Source organism: Solea senegalensis, linkage group LG7 (genome assembly GCF_019176455.1).
Source record: "Solea senegalensis isolate Sse05_10M linkage group LG7, IFAPA_SoseM_1, whole genome shotgun sequence".
Classification (NCBI taxonomy): domain Eukaryota; kingdom Metazoa; phylum Chordata; class Actinopteri; order Pleuronectiformes; family Soleidae; genus Solea; species Solea senegalensis.
Genome location: NC_058027.1, coordinates 20,572,757 through 20,590,388, shown reverse-complemented (window position 1 = coordinate 20,590,388; position 17,632 = coordinate 20,572,757). Strand labels below are relative to the sequence as shown.

Sequence of the window (17,632 nt, the reverse complement as noted above, 5' to 3'; positions counted from 1 at the left end):
ATGTCTCCTGTCAACAGAGTGACAATTACTCCACTATCGTAACGTACAAGTGTCACACAGCACCGAGAGCGGAGCTCCAGCTGCAGGAGATCAAATCAGGCGCAGCCGATGATGCAAATCATCAAAACCCACTGAATTTGTGGAGATACTTTTTTTTTGTGACTGCAGAGGGCGCTCTACTGGATGTATTATCTCCAAGTGTGATTAGAAGCCAGTTATCCAGTGAGCAACGAGAAACACAGCCCTCTATATCATTCAGCCACCCACCACCACCACTGCCATCACCACCATCACCGCCCCCACATTCTTTCTTTTCCTGCACTCCCCCTGTTGTCATGGAGACAAAGGGTTGTGTATAGCACAGAAGTATGGAAGTGGTGCCTTGGGTGAACATCAGCAGAACAGGGAGGAAACACAATTGGGTCCGTCAGCTGATTGGAAAGTGATTTCAACTAAAATCGCATCTGCTGACACTGGACCACACCAGTGGTTCCAGAGCCTCAGGCTGGGGACACGTACTGGGTCCCGAACTGAGCCAAACCAGGCTGTGAAAACCCTGAAAGAAGTGAGGTAACTCTTTAAATTGCAAATATGATGATTTCAGTGGCGCAGAGGTAAGTGTTTTTTGTTACATGTGGGTCCAACCCAAGTTTACAGTATAGAACAGTATAAAACAAGGTTTTTGGTTGTTTTTTTTGGTTAATCTGTGATCAACCTCGGGGGTCTACTTCAAAAAGGCTGTGAATGTGCACTTAAGTCGTGCCGTGCAATGAACTGAGCCAGGATGGACTTAGGTTAAACCCTTGCTTTCTCAGATATCCTGCCTCTTTGCCCCGGTAAACACAGCAGCCGTCCATTCCTAACTCTGAGTTTTGCCTCTGCCCCTCCTGGCTTCTCCTTCTGCAGATCCCTATGGTTGTTCAAACTTTCAGCTTTTCAACCTTTCACCTGCAAGTCTCTCCATTCACTCGCTCCACGTTATCTTTCAGAACTCCGGAAGCTGCGGCGTGCTGAAATTCCTGCTAGAGTCCTAAAAAATGAAGGCACTCAGTCTTCTGTAAAATATGAACTTATTTCATGAGCAGAAAGGCTTCCCCTGTCAGAATGTTACTGCAGTGAGTCTGTTGATCGATGTTTCCCCTGCTCACTGTTTGTCGGCCACTTTCAAGCTGCCCACATTCATCTCCAATCGTCAGCCACTTCCTGTTGGCGGCAGGCAACGATAAAGTCTTAAGCCAGTGAACTCTTGGTTCATCACTGCTCATTCTACAGGCTGTCAAATCCCTTCACAGACTCTGACTCCCGCTGAACCGTGAGTACCCTTCGCTTTCATTCATTTCAACTACTACATCTGATTCCCTGTCATTTTGCCATTTTTCATTCTAGAAAAGCACCAAGCTGAGCGGTAGGAAGAGCCCAGAGGGGGAAAATAATCCAGGCAGTAATGCAGCCTTATGGATGACAACCACCCACCCAAGCAGCCATGGCTCACAGCAGACCGGACGTTAAAAACCCACTACGGTTGCTCACACAGATGAGTGACGACACTGTCTCCATAAAAACAACGGGAACACAAAAGGAAAAGCTCCAGTTTAACACGAGGCGAGTGTCTTGTCTTCTCTGTCAGACATTTTCCTGCTGTAGTGACTGAAATGAAAGGATCTTTATTGTCATCATACACGGTCAGACGGGCAGGGGGGGTTGTTTCCTCACAGTAAGAATCAAACCCAGCTGTGAGGCAACAGTGTTAACCACAGAGCCACTGTGCGCAGACATGAACACATCCATCGTGATCCTAATGCATTTTTCATATGTAAAAGGTGAACTCCACTCATGTCAAACTCAGAGGCACAGACCTACATTCACTCTCAAATCCACATCTATGGTCAGTTTAATTCCTCCTTTTTCCACGGCGTTACCTTCCACATAAAGGTCGGGAGAGACTGGAGCCAATCTCAGCTACTGTAGTCAATTTAGAGTTTCAAATTAAACTGAAACCCTAATCTGCAAGACTACGAGAGGAGCCGACGTGAACTCCACTGAACCAGTTAAAATAAAAACCCTAAAGTTTTTAATCACTTTTTTTTTTTCATACACTTTACAGCGAGAGAAGTGGAGCTTACAGACAGATGGAGAGACAGCACTTTAATAATCCCTTCATTAAGTGTGACATTTTGAAGAAGAAGAGCAGATATCTTGCTGTTTATATATTATTTTGAGGTGAAACTATGAGTGGAAATGCAAAAAGTCAGAGTCCATGTGGGGTTGTGAGCCCTGTCATTCATTCATTATTTGTTACAGATGAATTAGTTTATCTTTATACATTGTATAGTGTTCTCCCCGTGTGTGTGCGTGTGTTTCCTCCCCCAGTCCAAAAACATCAACACTCTAAATTGACTGTGAGTGTGAGAGTGGATGATTGTTTGTCTCTATGTGGCCCTGTGATGGACTGGTGACCTCTCCAGGGTAAAGCCCCCGCCTTTCGCCCCATGTCTGCTGGGACTGGGACCTCATGTGGAGGATAAAGCGGTAGAAGATGAATGAATGAATGAATGAATGGTAAATACATCAGTTTCAAACTCTACTCTTGGTCCTTTCATGTTTCTTTCAGGTGCTGATGCTGCATAAAGAATGAGGACTAGTGGAAGGGAGGAGAGAGGGGGAGGGAGGAGGAGGGGTTCCCTGCTTGCATCCCTTGGGCTCAGCAGTGGTTGCTATGGCACCGAACCCCAGCTGTTTCATTGGAGCAGGTTAACAGCGACTGTCAGAATGTACACAACTGTACATACATGATAAAATATGTGATTTACGTTATGATAAAACTGTCCATTATGTCCTCTACCACATGACGTAACAGTGGTGACTGAGAGACACACAGATATGAAGTCTCACAGTGCACACGCCAAGGTCGCCAGACCCAATGAACGAGGGCGGGGGTGGGGGTTGGACAGAAGTGCAACAATTGACAATGACCGTACCAAGGAGCGGAGAGAGAGAATTAGATTAGAAGAATGACACGAGTGAAAGTGCAGAGAGGAGAAATAAAGACGTGGATATGAAAGCCAAGGAAGTAATGAAGTGAGGTGCTGTAAAGAGAATGAAAGGCTTAGGAGAGCAGAGGTTAGATTGGAGTGAGAGCCGCGAGAAAAGAGGAAAGATAAGGAAGAAGAAGAAGAGGACGTGGACAGTGGACTGTTCATTAAAGAAAAAAATTTTATCTTTCAAAGCACTTTCTCCAATAATGTAAGAATAATGTAGGAGAGGAGAGGGTGATACAGCTTCAGCTATGCTTCGATTCTTTTTTTCTTGTACAACAATGGTTGTGGGGGAATTACACAAACACAGACGCATGGGGCGATCTGACACATGATGATATCAGATGGTGCAGCAGCTCACCCACGCACGTGTCCTAATTAGGAGCACACACGCGCAACAGCAGCGTACGGCACAAGAACGCCTCGCTCAGCTGTTTATTAGCGTTTGTATGTTACAGCTGTTGAGGGTCTTTCTCTTAGTGAGCGCTCTCGGCAGAGATGACACAATATGCAGGCGCAAATAACGAGGATACAAAGGGACTCCTAATGAGCAACTGCTGCAAATGCCCTCCACTTAATTATGACCTCAACCAATCAGGTGCTGTCTGTCTGTTTATTTATCTGCCTCTTAGCAGCACTACTACTACTATTACTACTAGTAGTAGTAGTAGTTTCAAATGAAATTCACATCCAAAGTGAATTGGATTCATGCCCAGCTCTCAACCTAAGTTTTTATGGAAATTGCTTGGTTCGGGATTAATATAATTAAATATATAAATAGCCCCCAGTATGCCTCTGCAAACCAGATTAATGTCCATCATTTCAGCATAATGACAAAAAAAAAAAGTAGATTTCCTCCACAACAACTCAGCAAATAATTCTTTCTCTTATCTTGACAACCTCCTCTTCCATGCTTATTTTTCTAGTCCATCCAAATAAACTAATGACCAAAACGGTCCGAGTGTCCATGTGCTTTTGTGAAAGCAAAACTTTGTCCTGGTTTTATCAGAGTTCGTAACATCAGCCGAAAAGGAGCAGATTTTTTGTTTATTTATAACCTTAATTTAACCAGGAAAGCTGAATCTCTAAAAACTGTATGTTGTTTGCATACTTATATTTGTGTCACACACACGTGCATCTTCAGTTCATTTGCGATATTCCCGCATTTGCATGTATCTCCTGATGAAGTGGTTAATGTGCTGCGGCTTGTGCTTTTGTTGCACTGACCCCTCTCTTTCCCTCATCCACTTCAGTCAGTGATCTCCTACGTTTCCCACAATGCCGAGCACTCAGAACACAGGCACAAACTTGCTGGATTCAGCTCTTGGCTCCACGTGTAGGTGGAGAGTGAGCAGTGATAAAGATAGTAAGAGCAAAAGAGCGAGTTGTTCCACTCAAAAACAAGTGAGAATTCCAAACATATCTAGTGGCTGCTTGTAGGAGAGCAACTGCTCTTTCATTTCTGTGTTACAGAAGTTGCACCTCTGTCACTCGGGGCAACCTGCAGCAGGAGCAGCAGCAGCAGCAGCAGGAGAAGCAGGAGCAGCAGGAGAAGCAGGAGCAGCAGCAACAGCAGCAGCAGCAGCAGGAACAGCAGCACCTATGCAGCAGTTTTATTCAATAAGGATTTCTATGTTGTGGGCTACACAATTGTGCAGGAGCTAGCACTGTTACCTCACAGCGAGAAGGTCACCGGTTCAAATCCTGGTTGGACTGACTGTATTTCTTCTGTGTGGAGTTTGCATGTTCTCCTCATGTGTGCGTGGGTTTTTCTCTGGGTTCTCTAGTTTTCCTCCCACACTCCAAAAACATGCAGAGGTTAATCTGACACTGTGAATAGTTGTTTGTCTCTGTTTGTTTTGCTCTGTCCAGGCTGTGCCCCCGCCACCACGCTGGAGGATAACACGAGGACAACATTGTGAGCTCATTAGCGCAGTGAAAAACACACTTTTGGACCCTACTTGGGTGTTTTTAGAGCTAGTTCTGGTTTTTAGAAGCGTGGTTTGAGGAATGACACATTTGCCAGCTGGTAAATTAATATATCGTGCATTTAGAATAGTTTCATAGCATTATGGTAACATTAGCCGCACGAGGGAAGAGCCGATAAAGTATCGGTATCAGTCCGATACCAGTCAATACATGCTTCACTATACTAGACTGTAAAAATGTAAATAAAAATTGGCAAAAGCTTTTTATTGAGTCATTTTATGGCTTGTTTATATCTTCTTTATGAATACTGTCTTTGACATGAGTCAGCACAAAGTGTCGTTAACAGCTTCATAGTTGAAAAGTACGAGTTTGTGACATCGGTATTGGTATCGGACCAAGAAAAAAGTGGTATCGTGCCATCCCTGTATACAAAGGCATAATTGATCCTAGAACTTGGCTTCATGAGATGACGTGAAGCTTCAGGCTAATCCCAACATGGAGACTCAGGTTAAAGGTGCACCAAACTCTGACTCACAGCCTGACGTGGCGTGATCTCAGCTCGGCCAGCGGACGTTTCCCTTCATGAAGGGCTACATCTACTGAAGCACTCCACTGGAGTGGCTGTGGAGGACAGCTGAGGACCCCATGGGACTGACTCCTATAAATGCCTGCCTGAAAAAGAGTCTCTGGTAGCTCAGGCAGAAGTTTAAGTCAGCCATGGCAGCGAGGAAGCACTTAGCGCTGCTGAATTTCTTTCTCTGCTGAACATCCATCCAGCACACACACACACACACACATACAGTATATATATAGCAGCAGCTCATACACAATTCACAGACAATGAATCCATGATAGATAAAGAGTTCATTCTTTTTACAGCAAAAAACCAAGACCTCTATACTTGTTCTTCTACCCCATGACAGTACACTCTGTCTTACATGTCATCATACTGTAAGCTCACAATCATTTTACATTTATTCATTCATTCATTACGTGTATTGAAAATCTTGTTGAAAACGCATAGTGGTGGAGATCGTGACGTCAGCCATTAGAATCCGAACTCTGGAGATTCGACATTTGACTGGTATGGAATTAGATTTGTGTCAATTTTTTCAAACAACACTTTTTAAGAAGCAAAAAAAAAAAACTGATTTAATCATTCAAAAATATTGTATTTTATTGTCTGAAAAGACACTTGTTCTTAGCGCTTCCTGATTTGTATTGTTTCTTGCGCCGTTAGACAATTATTTTGTCGGATGTCGATGGGGAACGAGTTCCAGACGGACAGTGACCCCAAACCATGACGACTTCCGGTCCAATGACCCGTCGCTCCCAAATTCAGTAGCCAATCAGCAGGCAGCTTTGCAATAAAAAAAAATATATTTTCAAACAATAAAATACAATATTTTTGAATGACTAAATCGATAATTTTTGCTTTTTTTTTGCTAATTTTCCCATTTACTTCCATTTAAACATTTTCTTTTTGCAACCAAGGGAGTCACCCCCTGGTGGCTATTTAATATATTGTTTACTTCCTGTTTACTTTACCCTGCAAACCTGAAAACAAAGTCCAAACTTTCATATACAGTCTTGGGGGTGGGAGAGGAGTTGAGAAGCAAGACAAACCTAAACAACTAAAGAATTGTTGAAAAAAGTGTTGGAATGTTAAGAAATCATGTTTTGTTTTAATTTAACATTACAAAACATCCCGGATCCTGTATTGTTTTGGAGTTTATGACACAGTTTCAGCGGTTAAATGACTTGCATAACGAGACATGGTTGCACAGATTCGAGAGAGATTCGAAGCCCACTCCAAGAAATGACATCACAGTACAAAAAAACAAAAACCAATGCAAGCACGGGTGGAACACTGCAGAAGCACAGTCATGCCATTCACGTGTGTTTTAAGACGACACTTTCTACATTTGTTTCCTTTCATTTAGACACTTTCAGAGAAACTTTGTGAAAAACTTCAAAAACACGCCCGGAGTGTTTCACACTCAGCCGCACTTCTGAACATCGGTGAGATAACCAAAGAAATTTAATATTGGCTGAATAGGCATTCGTATTCCCTAGTTGAAGCTGACCTTGACCATTTTGCTCAGTTGCTATGACAACAAATGGGACGAAGAAATTGCACTGTTACTAAAAATGGTTTCCCCTACGACAAATTGCTATAATTGCTTACAAGCACAAAGAAGTGAAGAAGAAGAGTATGCGTGCGTGTGTATGTGTGTGCGTGTGTTTTTTTTTAGAAACTCTACCTGAAATGGACTCTGGCTGTTGTAGTTCTTGACTTCTTTGTCGGCTCCACGGACGAGCAGCACTCTGGCACAGTTATCCTGATGAAGGGAGGAGGAAAACCAGGGTTAAGATAAAGTGAAGCTGAGAGAGAGACATTTCGTCAAAAAAAAGAAGGAAAAAACAATCCTTGAGTTCTCCTACTTTGGAGGATGATTAGCTTCAGTGACATGAGCAGGAAACAGTGAGCAGAGCAGGAAGTGGTGAGTGAGAGCGAGCGTCTAAACATCCCTGTGCTGACACAGGAACATCTACAACCTGCATCAGGAACAGAGCTTCACTGCCTATGAGTGTGTGTGTGTGTGTGTGTGTGTGCATGTCTGTATAATGCTGCACTCGAGGAAAATGAGGGAGTGAGATAGAGACACACAGAGAGAGAGAGAGAGAAGGGGGGGAGAACAGAGAGAAGGAGAGTGAGAGCTGAGGGTTTTGGATCTACAGCACAAATCGCCCACAAAGTGCTCAACCACGCATACAGAAACACACACACACACACAGATATAAACACTGTTTTTAGATTCACAATAAGAAGAATCACAGATACACAACTGTATTACCTATCTATCTATCTATCTATCTGTCTATCTATCTATCTATCTATCTATCTATCTATCTATCTATCTATCTATCTATCTATCTATCTATCTATCTATCTACCTATCTATCTGTCTATCTCTCTATCTATCTATATCTATCTGTCTATCTGTCTATCTATCTATTTATCTATTTATCTGTTTATCTGTCTATCTATCTATCTATCCTTTGCAAGTTAAAAGTATTCACACATTCTCAAAGCCAGGGGCCACAGCAATGTTTTATCCACCAAAACATAATCAATACATACCATCAGCTTTGACCCCCCCGCCCCTCAAATTACTCTACAATATATGCAGGTTTTAATCAGACATAGCTGTAGTTACAGTGTTTGTAACATTCCCAGCTTTATAGACACTGTTCAAACATATAAAAGTGTAACCAGTAACTTCATCAGACCCTCTTACGATACTTTCTTGTGTTGTGTGTGTTGCAGTCCTGCAGTAGATGCAAACTCCCACATATCCCCAGTAAATCTGGTGTAAAAGAGGGTTTAGGAAGACCAGAAAAACTATGCGACATAAAGCCGCACATCATAATCGGAGTTAATCATATTTAAAATGTTTGCTTTCCACATCAGGATCAGCTCCAGGCTTCTGTCGCGCAGTTTAAATATTTATGGCCATTAGAGGCTGACTGATGAGGCTGTGTGCTTGTTCTCTGGGGGGATGTTTAAGCTGCTGCAGTCACCAGCATCACACGCTTAAACACCGGTAGATGAACATTGTAAATAAGATGCAAACGCACCCATGGGAGACAAAAAAAAGGAGCCTCTGCAGAGTGTGTGCAAGTGCAGCCAGAGAAATTAGGTACAATCTGCAGCAGGAGCAACTGAGTGCGGAGTGAAAGTGAGACTTTGGGATCTGCCGAGTCAGCTCTGTGACAACTGGGGAAAGTGCATTACCTGAAAACAGACAGCGTCAAGCCAAGAGTCTCTTTTTCCTCAGGAAATAATGATTTATTGCGAGGAGTAAGCTGAGCTCCAATTACCACCGAATCCTGTACGGGCAATTTCCCAGGCATTCATACTGTAATTGTGCATGTACAAATGTACAGATAAATGTGGATTCTAAATGAATCAAATAACCGTCTCCTAAAAGTGACATAATAACATGACAATTAATTAAAAATAAAAATAAAATATAAATACAGCGCACACATCAGAAGGGTCAAGCGAAAGACATGGACGGTAAGTAGTAAAAGCATCATCTCTGGGGGCCTTGAATGAATGTTTTGTGAAATGGAATCAACATTACGACTCATGGCCGTGTTTAATAGTGCGTAACAGGAGCACTTCCACATGCATAATGCAGAGAGAACGCCGGGGATTGGGACTTAACTGCTGAGGAGTCTTAAGAAAGCCACTTATCAGTGAGGCTAATTGGGGAAACAAGGATTCACAGTTCCCCGTGGAGCAAACAAAAATCATGGTTGTGTGACAAGTCTAGATTTACTGTGTTTCTGAGCGAAGAGCTAAGAAGAGACAAGGATTAGGTCATGTAGCCATCATGTCTCGTGTTTACTGTACAAGCAAGATCTGGTGTTACTTCAGCTGATCAGGACGAGGTTCAGCAACATAATTCTGCACTTTTTAGACCCACTTGTAGGGGGGCGGGACCTCATTCCCAGAATGTAAACAGTGTCCGCCATCTCTGCTAACAGCTACGCTAACAGGACCAAGTGTCACTGGTGGGCATGTAACAAAGTAAAGAATGAAGAAACTGAGGATAGGAAGCACAATTCTTCAAAAATACTACCCCTATTCTAGTAACACAAAGCTAAATGCAAATCGGTGAAGTGTTCCTTTAAGTGATTTATCGTATTCCAGTAGCAGCCTCCGCATTAAAACCACTTGAAGCTCAGCTTCAGCTGTTCTCTAAGGGACGGCGTGGCTGTGGTTGCACAGATAAGGACTCATCGACTCTAGGAATAGTTTATAAAAACATGATAACAAGAACACTCAGATCACCTCAGTTCTGCCGAGGGCGTCGTCTTTGTTTTGCAGTGAATAGCCGTGATGTAATCACACATAAAAAAAAAAGAATATAAAACTGAACATATCACATGTAAGATACAACACAGGGAATCAAGAAAAGCTCATCACACACATGTCTTTTTGGTTGTATGGTTAGTTAATTAACATGTGGTTAATTATTAATGTATTTTTTACTAGGCTTGCTGGATGAATGGTTTATTCATTTCATTCATCACATAACCACTATTAGCCTGCATGGTACAGTGACCATGTTTTAGTCCCTTACATGATTTATTTGTGAGTACAGACAATTAAGAGTAGCGTATAGATTTGATGCAAGTTTGTAAGTTATAAATGTACGCTATATTTATAGAGTATTTTCCAGTGACTTCACCACGTTGTCACTCTCCATACCCAGTGCCATACTGGAGCACCGCAGTTCTCTGCGTCAGTGTCAGGTTCTATATTCGGCGTGTTCAAATGTGACCTAAAAACACACTTATTTCATCACTTATTCTATTAGATATTATTAGATATAAAGGGTCAGACTCGTCTCCCTCCATCCACTATATGAGCAGCTACGCTCTTTGTGTTTGTGTGTTGTTTTTAATATACTGTATATTCAATTTACGTGAAAGGCACACGCACATTTGTCATTTATAGCAATGGAGTGATGAGCAAACAACGCCCCTGCGGCACAGACTACAGAGTAGGACGCGTTCTCTCTATGACACTAACGTGCACACTTATTGTTCAGCCTTGGCAGAACGCCCCCTTCACTAATGCATGAGGACGACGTAGAGAGAGTGACAGCATGATAACACGGTTCATGTTTTTAGGATTTTCTATTTTTTGTGTGTGTTTTTGTGTGTTTGTGTTTGCATTGTTTGAGTAACGAAATATAAAATAATGCTGATATTTGTATCCTTTATATGAGAGGGTTTTCTCTAATTGCATATTTATTTTTTTTACTACGTGATTATCTACTTATTGACCTCATTTAATATCGGTTTAAGTGCCGACTCCATGCTGCTTGAAGTGTAATTTTCTTTGGCATTCATGGGGAAGGGGGCATGTCTTTCTTATATCCTATTCTGCAATCATTTTTTTCTTTATTTGAACACTTAAGCTTAAAAAATGCTGCACAGATGTTCACATTGTATTATATATTCAAGTTATAATTACCTCTAAACATGATCTTCTTAACTGCTTTTATGAACTTATTCCTAAAGTTTTCATAAAACATTAGTTTACAAAGAAATAGTCCCTTAAAGCAGCCGGGACATGTAACGGCGGTTGCTATGCGACGGAGCCTAATTACAGCAGTCAATCAAGCAATCAATAATCATTTCATCTGTCAATAATCCTAACCATGGCTTCTGCTCTGGACGGCCACTGAAACCATAAAATGCTCAACCTGGAAGCAGATAAAAAGCTAGTGATAAGTGATATACACAAGTGATTGTTTTTAGAGCGGATTTGCTAGTTTTTTTTTTATTATTGTTATATTTTGTAATATGGAATATTTGCCAGGTGCCACAAAAGATAATAATAATAAAAAATAATAATAAATCTCTACCAACAACACAACAAGTGTTATGTTTAACTTGCATCGCCTTATTTATGTCCCAAAGAACACATTTTTTAATGAATGAAAAACTTTCAAAATTGCTTTCAAAAATGCCAGCAGAGAAAAAAATAAACACACTTCATATGAACCCAAAAGGATATCAAAGACAAAAAAGGAAGCACATCATGATTTGTCTTGCTTCATGTTGACAATTCTGCAAACTGACATTCGGAGGCAATCGCCTGCATCAAGCTCCTATTGGACAATACCACCTGTCAATCACACTGGTGTCCACTCATACAGTGGAAAATAATAATCATGTGAAGATCCAAAACTAGTGATTACTAGTGAAGCGTTACATGAGCTAACCCTAAACAACTTTTATGAGTGAAACGTTCATGACTAATTTGTGTTAATTTGATGGGGCAAAAACAAGTGTTGTGTTAGCATTGTTGCTTCAAAGGGTCATAGGTTCAAATCCCAGTTTGACCATCCTCGACTGGAGAGTGTAAAATGTCCCCGATGTGAGTGTGAATGTCTGTTTGTCTCTGTGATAGGCAGGTGATGCGTCCAGGTTGTACCCCACTTCTCGCCCATAGTCAGCCGGGAGAAGCTCCAGCTCACCCCAATGACCCTCAAAAGTTGAGGGCAGAAGCGCATCTGGTGCTAACATCTTAAAATAACACGCTGGTGTCGTCGGTCACCCTCGCTCACCTGGTTGTACAGGGCACAGATGTGTAGAGCGGTGTTTCCTGAGGCGTTCTGGGCGCTCATGTCTGCTCCGTAAAACAACAGATGCTCCAGGTGCTGCACATGGCCGTGGCGGCAAGCCTGTGCACACACACACACACACACACACACACAGGGACACAAAGTACAGTAGCTGCAGTGTGAGGCCTCCACCACTAGATGTCATTGTGTTGCAGATCAGATAAAAATCACAGGAGGACGAGCAGCATCCGTAGCCTCGGTTTGAACTCTGTTATCAGAAGAGAGATGAGTGTGTGCTGAGAGAGAGCTTAAAGATAATATCATAACACATGTGCAAGTTAAAACACAATAAAACGCTCAGCTGCACCACGGGCCCATCAGCACGGAGTGTAAATCAAAAAGTGAGGCGGCGCTCAAACAGTTTTATGCGCTGTCTTTTATGAGACAATTCCATTTCTTTAAACACTGGTGCTTGCCGCGTGGATTATGGAGGAGGCACAGTGACAGCAGAAATGGCTGCCTATCAACTGTGAGCAGCGGGACCGAGTGAAACTCAGCCATTTGCACTAATGTCTTCTGCCATGCGTCGTCACGGCCGACACAGTTTAACAAATGTCCACCCTAAGGGTCTTCTTCCTGTTGCTTCCTCAAACACAGTGACCTCAGCTGTTAACTTAGGTGACAGAGAAAGAAAGCTCAAATATAGACACAAATAAACAAGCCGCTGGGCGGATGAACCAATCACAGAATGCGACTGAAAGAGCCGGCTGGAGGATAGTGTATGGTTACTATGGGGACGGCATTCGATATTGAAGTTTTGTCAAGTTCCGATCACTAAAAGTGTTCAGTGACGACGAGACGGGAGTCTGACATAATAACAGACTGTTAATGATGTCACGAAATTGCATTTGTCTACTGTTCAGCGTTGGGGCGAGAAGGACGTGCCATCGCTGACGTTGACGCCATTTGTTATCACATCAGAGTCGGGACGCGTGGAGGGAAGGAAAGGCGGTGCAGCTCCACGGGAAGAGATAAGCAATGTGACACAAACCCACACACAAATATGCACACAGTGTGTGTGTTTGACTGATGCCTTCTTGTCACAATGTGCAAAAGACACATCTCTGAGTGTGTGTGTGTGTGTGTGTGTTTACCTGATGCACCTCATGCCAGCCGTTCTCGTCCTGGCAGCACACAGAAGCGTGGTTGCTCAGCAGGAGCTCGCAGCAGCCGGGGTCTCCGCCCACAACCACGCTGTGATACAGCGGCGTCAGACCGCGGCTGTCCTTGTAGTCTGGAGATGCTCCCAACTCCAGCAGTGTCTGTGGATGGACAACAGGTGTGTGTGTGTGTGTGTGTGTGAGTGTGTGTGTGAAAGGATTAAAAAAAAACATAAGGAAACGGACGTTGGATTTATTTAACAAGGTCTTCAGACACAGTAATGTAAGTTATGGTAAAAACAGTAATTATCTACATTATCATCAGAGTCAACCGTGTTAGAAAATGTCAAAAACCTGGACCTTCACTACACACAAACTACCATACGGTGAAATCTGCATTATTACATTTATTTTCATAAGAGTGAGTTTGAAAAGTGATGTGAATTGTGAAACACTTGGATGTGAAGGATTTCAACAAATGTGATGAAATAACATAAGAAGTTGCTGTGTTCATTCAGATGACATGGGATGACTGGCAGGTTTACCCCTCTGTCACCGACTGGGAAATTTGTTTTTTTGCGAGAAAGTGACAGAAAAGTGGCAGAGAAGGTGCACACAAAATTCACATTTCCATTACAGACGAGGATTTCCAGTGTTTTGGGGCTTTGCTTTGACCAGAGGGCCAACAGGAGGGAGAAGGAGGTATTAGTTTAGCATTTTATAGCTGGATTCTCTACACTTCTTCACCTTAAAATGACCAATGTGTGTCTTGTTTGAAAACAAAAACAACTTCTATTATGTTATGGAAGGTGATGTGTTTTTACTGCACAATGTTAAATATGTGCGAGTATAATCAGTGTAAAGAAGGCGAGCAGAGATGAAGAAGATGTTCCTTTACCGTCAGTATGACCTGGTTCTTGGACCTCGCTGCTTTGTGCACGGCCGTCATCCCGTCTTTGGCCCGGAAGTCAACGTGAGCTCCTCCGTTCTTCATCACCTTGATGAGCTCCACCACACCGTCCAGGTGAGCTGCGAACGTCAGCGGGCTCTCTACAAACAAGACAAGAGGATTTTATTTCCATGAGTGTCTCACTGTGTGACCATCATCCAGATAAACTGTTTTAAGGAGGTTGGAGCCGCAACTAACGATTCTTTTCATAATCGATTAATCTATAGTTTATTTTCTCGATAATTGATTAATCCTTAATAATACTTAATTATTACTCACATTTAAGACAAAAACAATCGGAACTACTGTTTCAATCATGAAAAAAAAGCTTCCATACTGACCCATACTGACCCCCGTCCCAGGATTGCCCTCAACATAGAACACCAGATTTCATTCACCGCATCAAAAGTCCAAAGAGAGTTCCATCAAACAGTTAATAGCTGTTGTGCGTGCGATGTTTAGGCTGACAAACGCAAAACACTGTGGATGAATTCATGGCCGAGAAGATGGGATCGACTCGGCTTGTACAAGTTACTGTTCTAAACAGAAGTATGTTTCCCGGTCAACTCGCACCTCATTGGTTATGTGTGTTTTGGCTCACGCCCCAGTCGCTGTTCAATTGTAGATATCAACCATGTTTCATACATATGATTTAAAATCAGGAAGACTCTGATGTGTCTGGTAATCTCTCACACTAAAGGATTATTTGGCCAGATAATCTGTTCAAATCAGCCTAAAATCAGAAGGCACCCACGATTGTTGGAAGGGCCAAATCTGGCCAATTATCCTCTAATGTGAGGCAAATATAACAAAGACTCGTTTCCAATGTCAGTGAACAACTTGTTCTCGTCACCTTTGACTTGATACTCGTGTAATCTGCTTCTAACAGCTACACATATTACATGAGCATGTGTTTCTGTTACAGCATGAACTTGGCTCATTGTGTCTTGTTGAATTCCCGAACAGCTGCGCTGTGCACTTCAAGGTTGTTTCCGACAGTTGGCTCACTACCCACTAACAGCAGCTTGAGGGAGGCCAGAGGCTCGTTTTTAGTCTTTACTTTTTATTTTTTCTCCACTGTAGATGAGCGGTGAATGAATGACACTGCACTCACCTGCCAAAAGGAGTTTAACTAAAAGCAAGTGAACGACACAGAGTTCAGATGAAATGTGTGATTCAGAGGAAAAGGATGCTGCGTGCGGCATAATGATGAGCATGAATAACATCGGATAGAAAAAACCCAAATCAATATGCAACAGAAAATAGAACAGGAAATGATATAAAAAGCTTGAATGTTCGAAACAGAATCAAGGTCTTTTCCATCATTGGCTCCATTTATTTTTTTACATTTTACAGGTTTTTCTTCTCAGTGCTTTCAGTCATTGTTCACCTATTTTTCTACAGATATTAAACGGACTCGTGAAAGCAGGTCAATTGTCTGCCGCATCTAACGAGCGTAATAAAAAAAATAAAAAAAACCTTTCCAGTGATTGAGACCTCACTGAATGCTTCAGGCTAAACGGAGCCATGAAAACACAGTGGGAAAATGACGTGTCCTCTTTTCACTCCTCTACAACTGGCACAACAAAAATGACACAAGAGTGAGGTCGATAAAACGTCACCTGCACTGAGGCACAGACAGTTACACCTGAACACTATACAGTTTCTGTTACATCATCAGGAGAAAATCCCATATACACACACACATTTTCAGGAAAAGTTGCCTTTAAATGGGCAAATATCGGCCAACGAGTCAGTAACAGCCACTGCTGTGACACATGCAGAGCAGTGATTTACTTCTCCACATGTCGGGTGAAGGTCGTATCAGAGACCAGGTCTGCGTTTCCGACAGCCTAGATAGATCTAGATGTTTTAAAGGTTAGGGTGGAGTTATATTCTGAATGTCTGAGTGTTTCATGTCTTCCTGGATCGTCAGACCACCAAACATAAGGCGCATTTGACTAATTTTACCCACTGCACACACTCATGATGAATTGGAATCAGAATCAGAGTGGTGACTCCACTTTTCAACCAAGGTGATTCTGTGACTCAGATTTCATCCTTCTGGAGGGACAAAAATTAGTTGGTTTTTTTTCCCATTCTCCCAGCTGTGCTCATTGTGGCAGCAGCTGGAAGAAGAGCAGTGCTTTTATTTAGTGAGCTCAAATCAATAGCTGGTATAAGCTGAGGAACAATGTGTAACAAGCTGCGATGCCCCTCAGCAATAAGGAGCAGATTTAACAACAACTCTCAGAGCGCATTAAACTAAACTCACTTCTCTGCACCTGTATTTTGCCTCAATCAGCTCGTGTTTTCTTACATATGCTTTTTTCTGTCCTCTCAATATTGGCTGGTTATTAAGAGCGACTGCAACACTGAGATGCTCTTCATTAAAAAGTCATAAATAAACATAATTGCGGCCCCTTAATCCTCAGGTGAAGTCAACAGCACTTACACCCGCATAATTACCACATCGTGATAATGAGATTTTAAACGCAGCCCTTAGATGAGTGCTGCAATTCTGCAGCTTTGCTGAGTTGTGTAAAGGTAATCCCTTCTCCAAGCACCGGCAGGGAAACTAGGGTGAATGCCTCTGCTCTTGTGAGAGCAGCTGTCTTCACATTTACTGTCCTCATGTGTCACTGCGGCTGAACACTGAGCAGTTTCCAGACACACAGGCTCAAAGGAAACACGACTCTGAACCTGATTTCTCTGCACACTGTCACCAAAAGCCTTTTAAAAAACGTCCTGTTAGTCATTTGGACTCTCATTCTTACCGGGCTAACACTCATCCATATGTGACCAATTACCAGCAGCGTGGACAAGATCAAAACCCAGTCAAATTCAACCAATGTCCGCCTGGACTTCTTTTTTTTTGCTTATTTTAACCATAAAAGGGCCAGAGAATGTACATTTTTCCAGAATAACTTTCAATTTCTGGCAGTTATTTACCTTTGTATTAACAATTTTAACACAAAAAAGTTTCATATTTAGGAAAAAAACACTGTAGTTGTACATGAACACCCAATGTTGCATGTTCAATTTGAAACATGAACAGTCTTTCAAATGGAAACCACTGACGTGCAACTTATCAGCTTTCCGGAAACCGTTGCAGTTTCTCCGATGGCACAAACCACCACACAACTACAGTTAATGCTAAGTGCACAAACGTGTGTTAAAGAATTAAAACTTATGGATCAGCTTTAATTATAACTGAACTTTTGCAACAGCCATAATATTAATTTTTGTCTTTTTCTCACATATCTGAACACGACTGAACAACCACAGACCTGAATCACAGCACTGTGGTCATTTGGTTCCTCTGACCGACAGATTTATTCTACTCACACCTTCCCACACTCATGTAACATACACATATTGACAGAAGTACGACCCAGCTCTTAAGAT

General features: G+C 42.2%; 1 protein-coding gene across 1 annotated transcript in view; it reads right to left on the bottom strand.

The window, feature by feature from the left end:
* Window positions 1-17,632, bottom strand: part of LOC122772639 (SH3 and multiple ankyrin repeat domains protein 3-like) — a 73,218-nt gene that overhangs the window by 7,838 nt on the left and 47,748 nt on the right. Inside the window, exons 7-10 of the mRNA XM_044030827.1 lie at window positions 14,174-14,325; window positions 13,270-13,437; window positions 12,119-12,235; window positions 7,229-7,306 (exon numbers count right to left, since the gene is read on the bottom strand). Coding sequence (XP_043886762.1) covers window positions 7,229-7,306; window positions 12,119-12,235; window positions 13,270-13,437; window positions 14,174-14,325 — 515 coding nt within the window. The remainder of the gene's footprint in view (window positions 1-7,228; window positions 7,307-12,118; window positions 12,236-13,269; window positions 13,438-14,173; window positions 14,326-17,632) is intronic.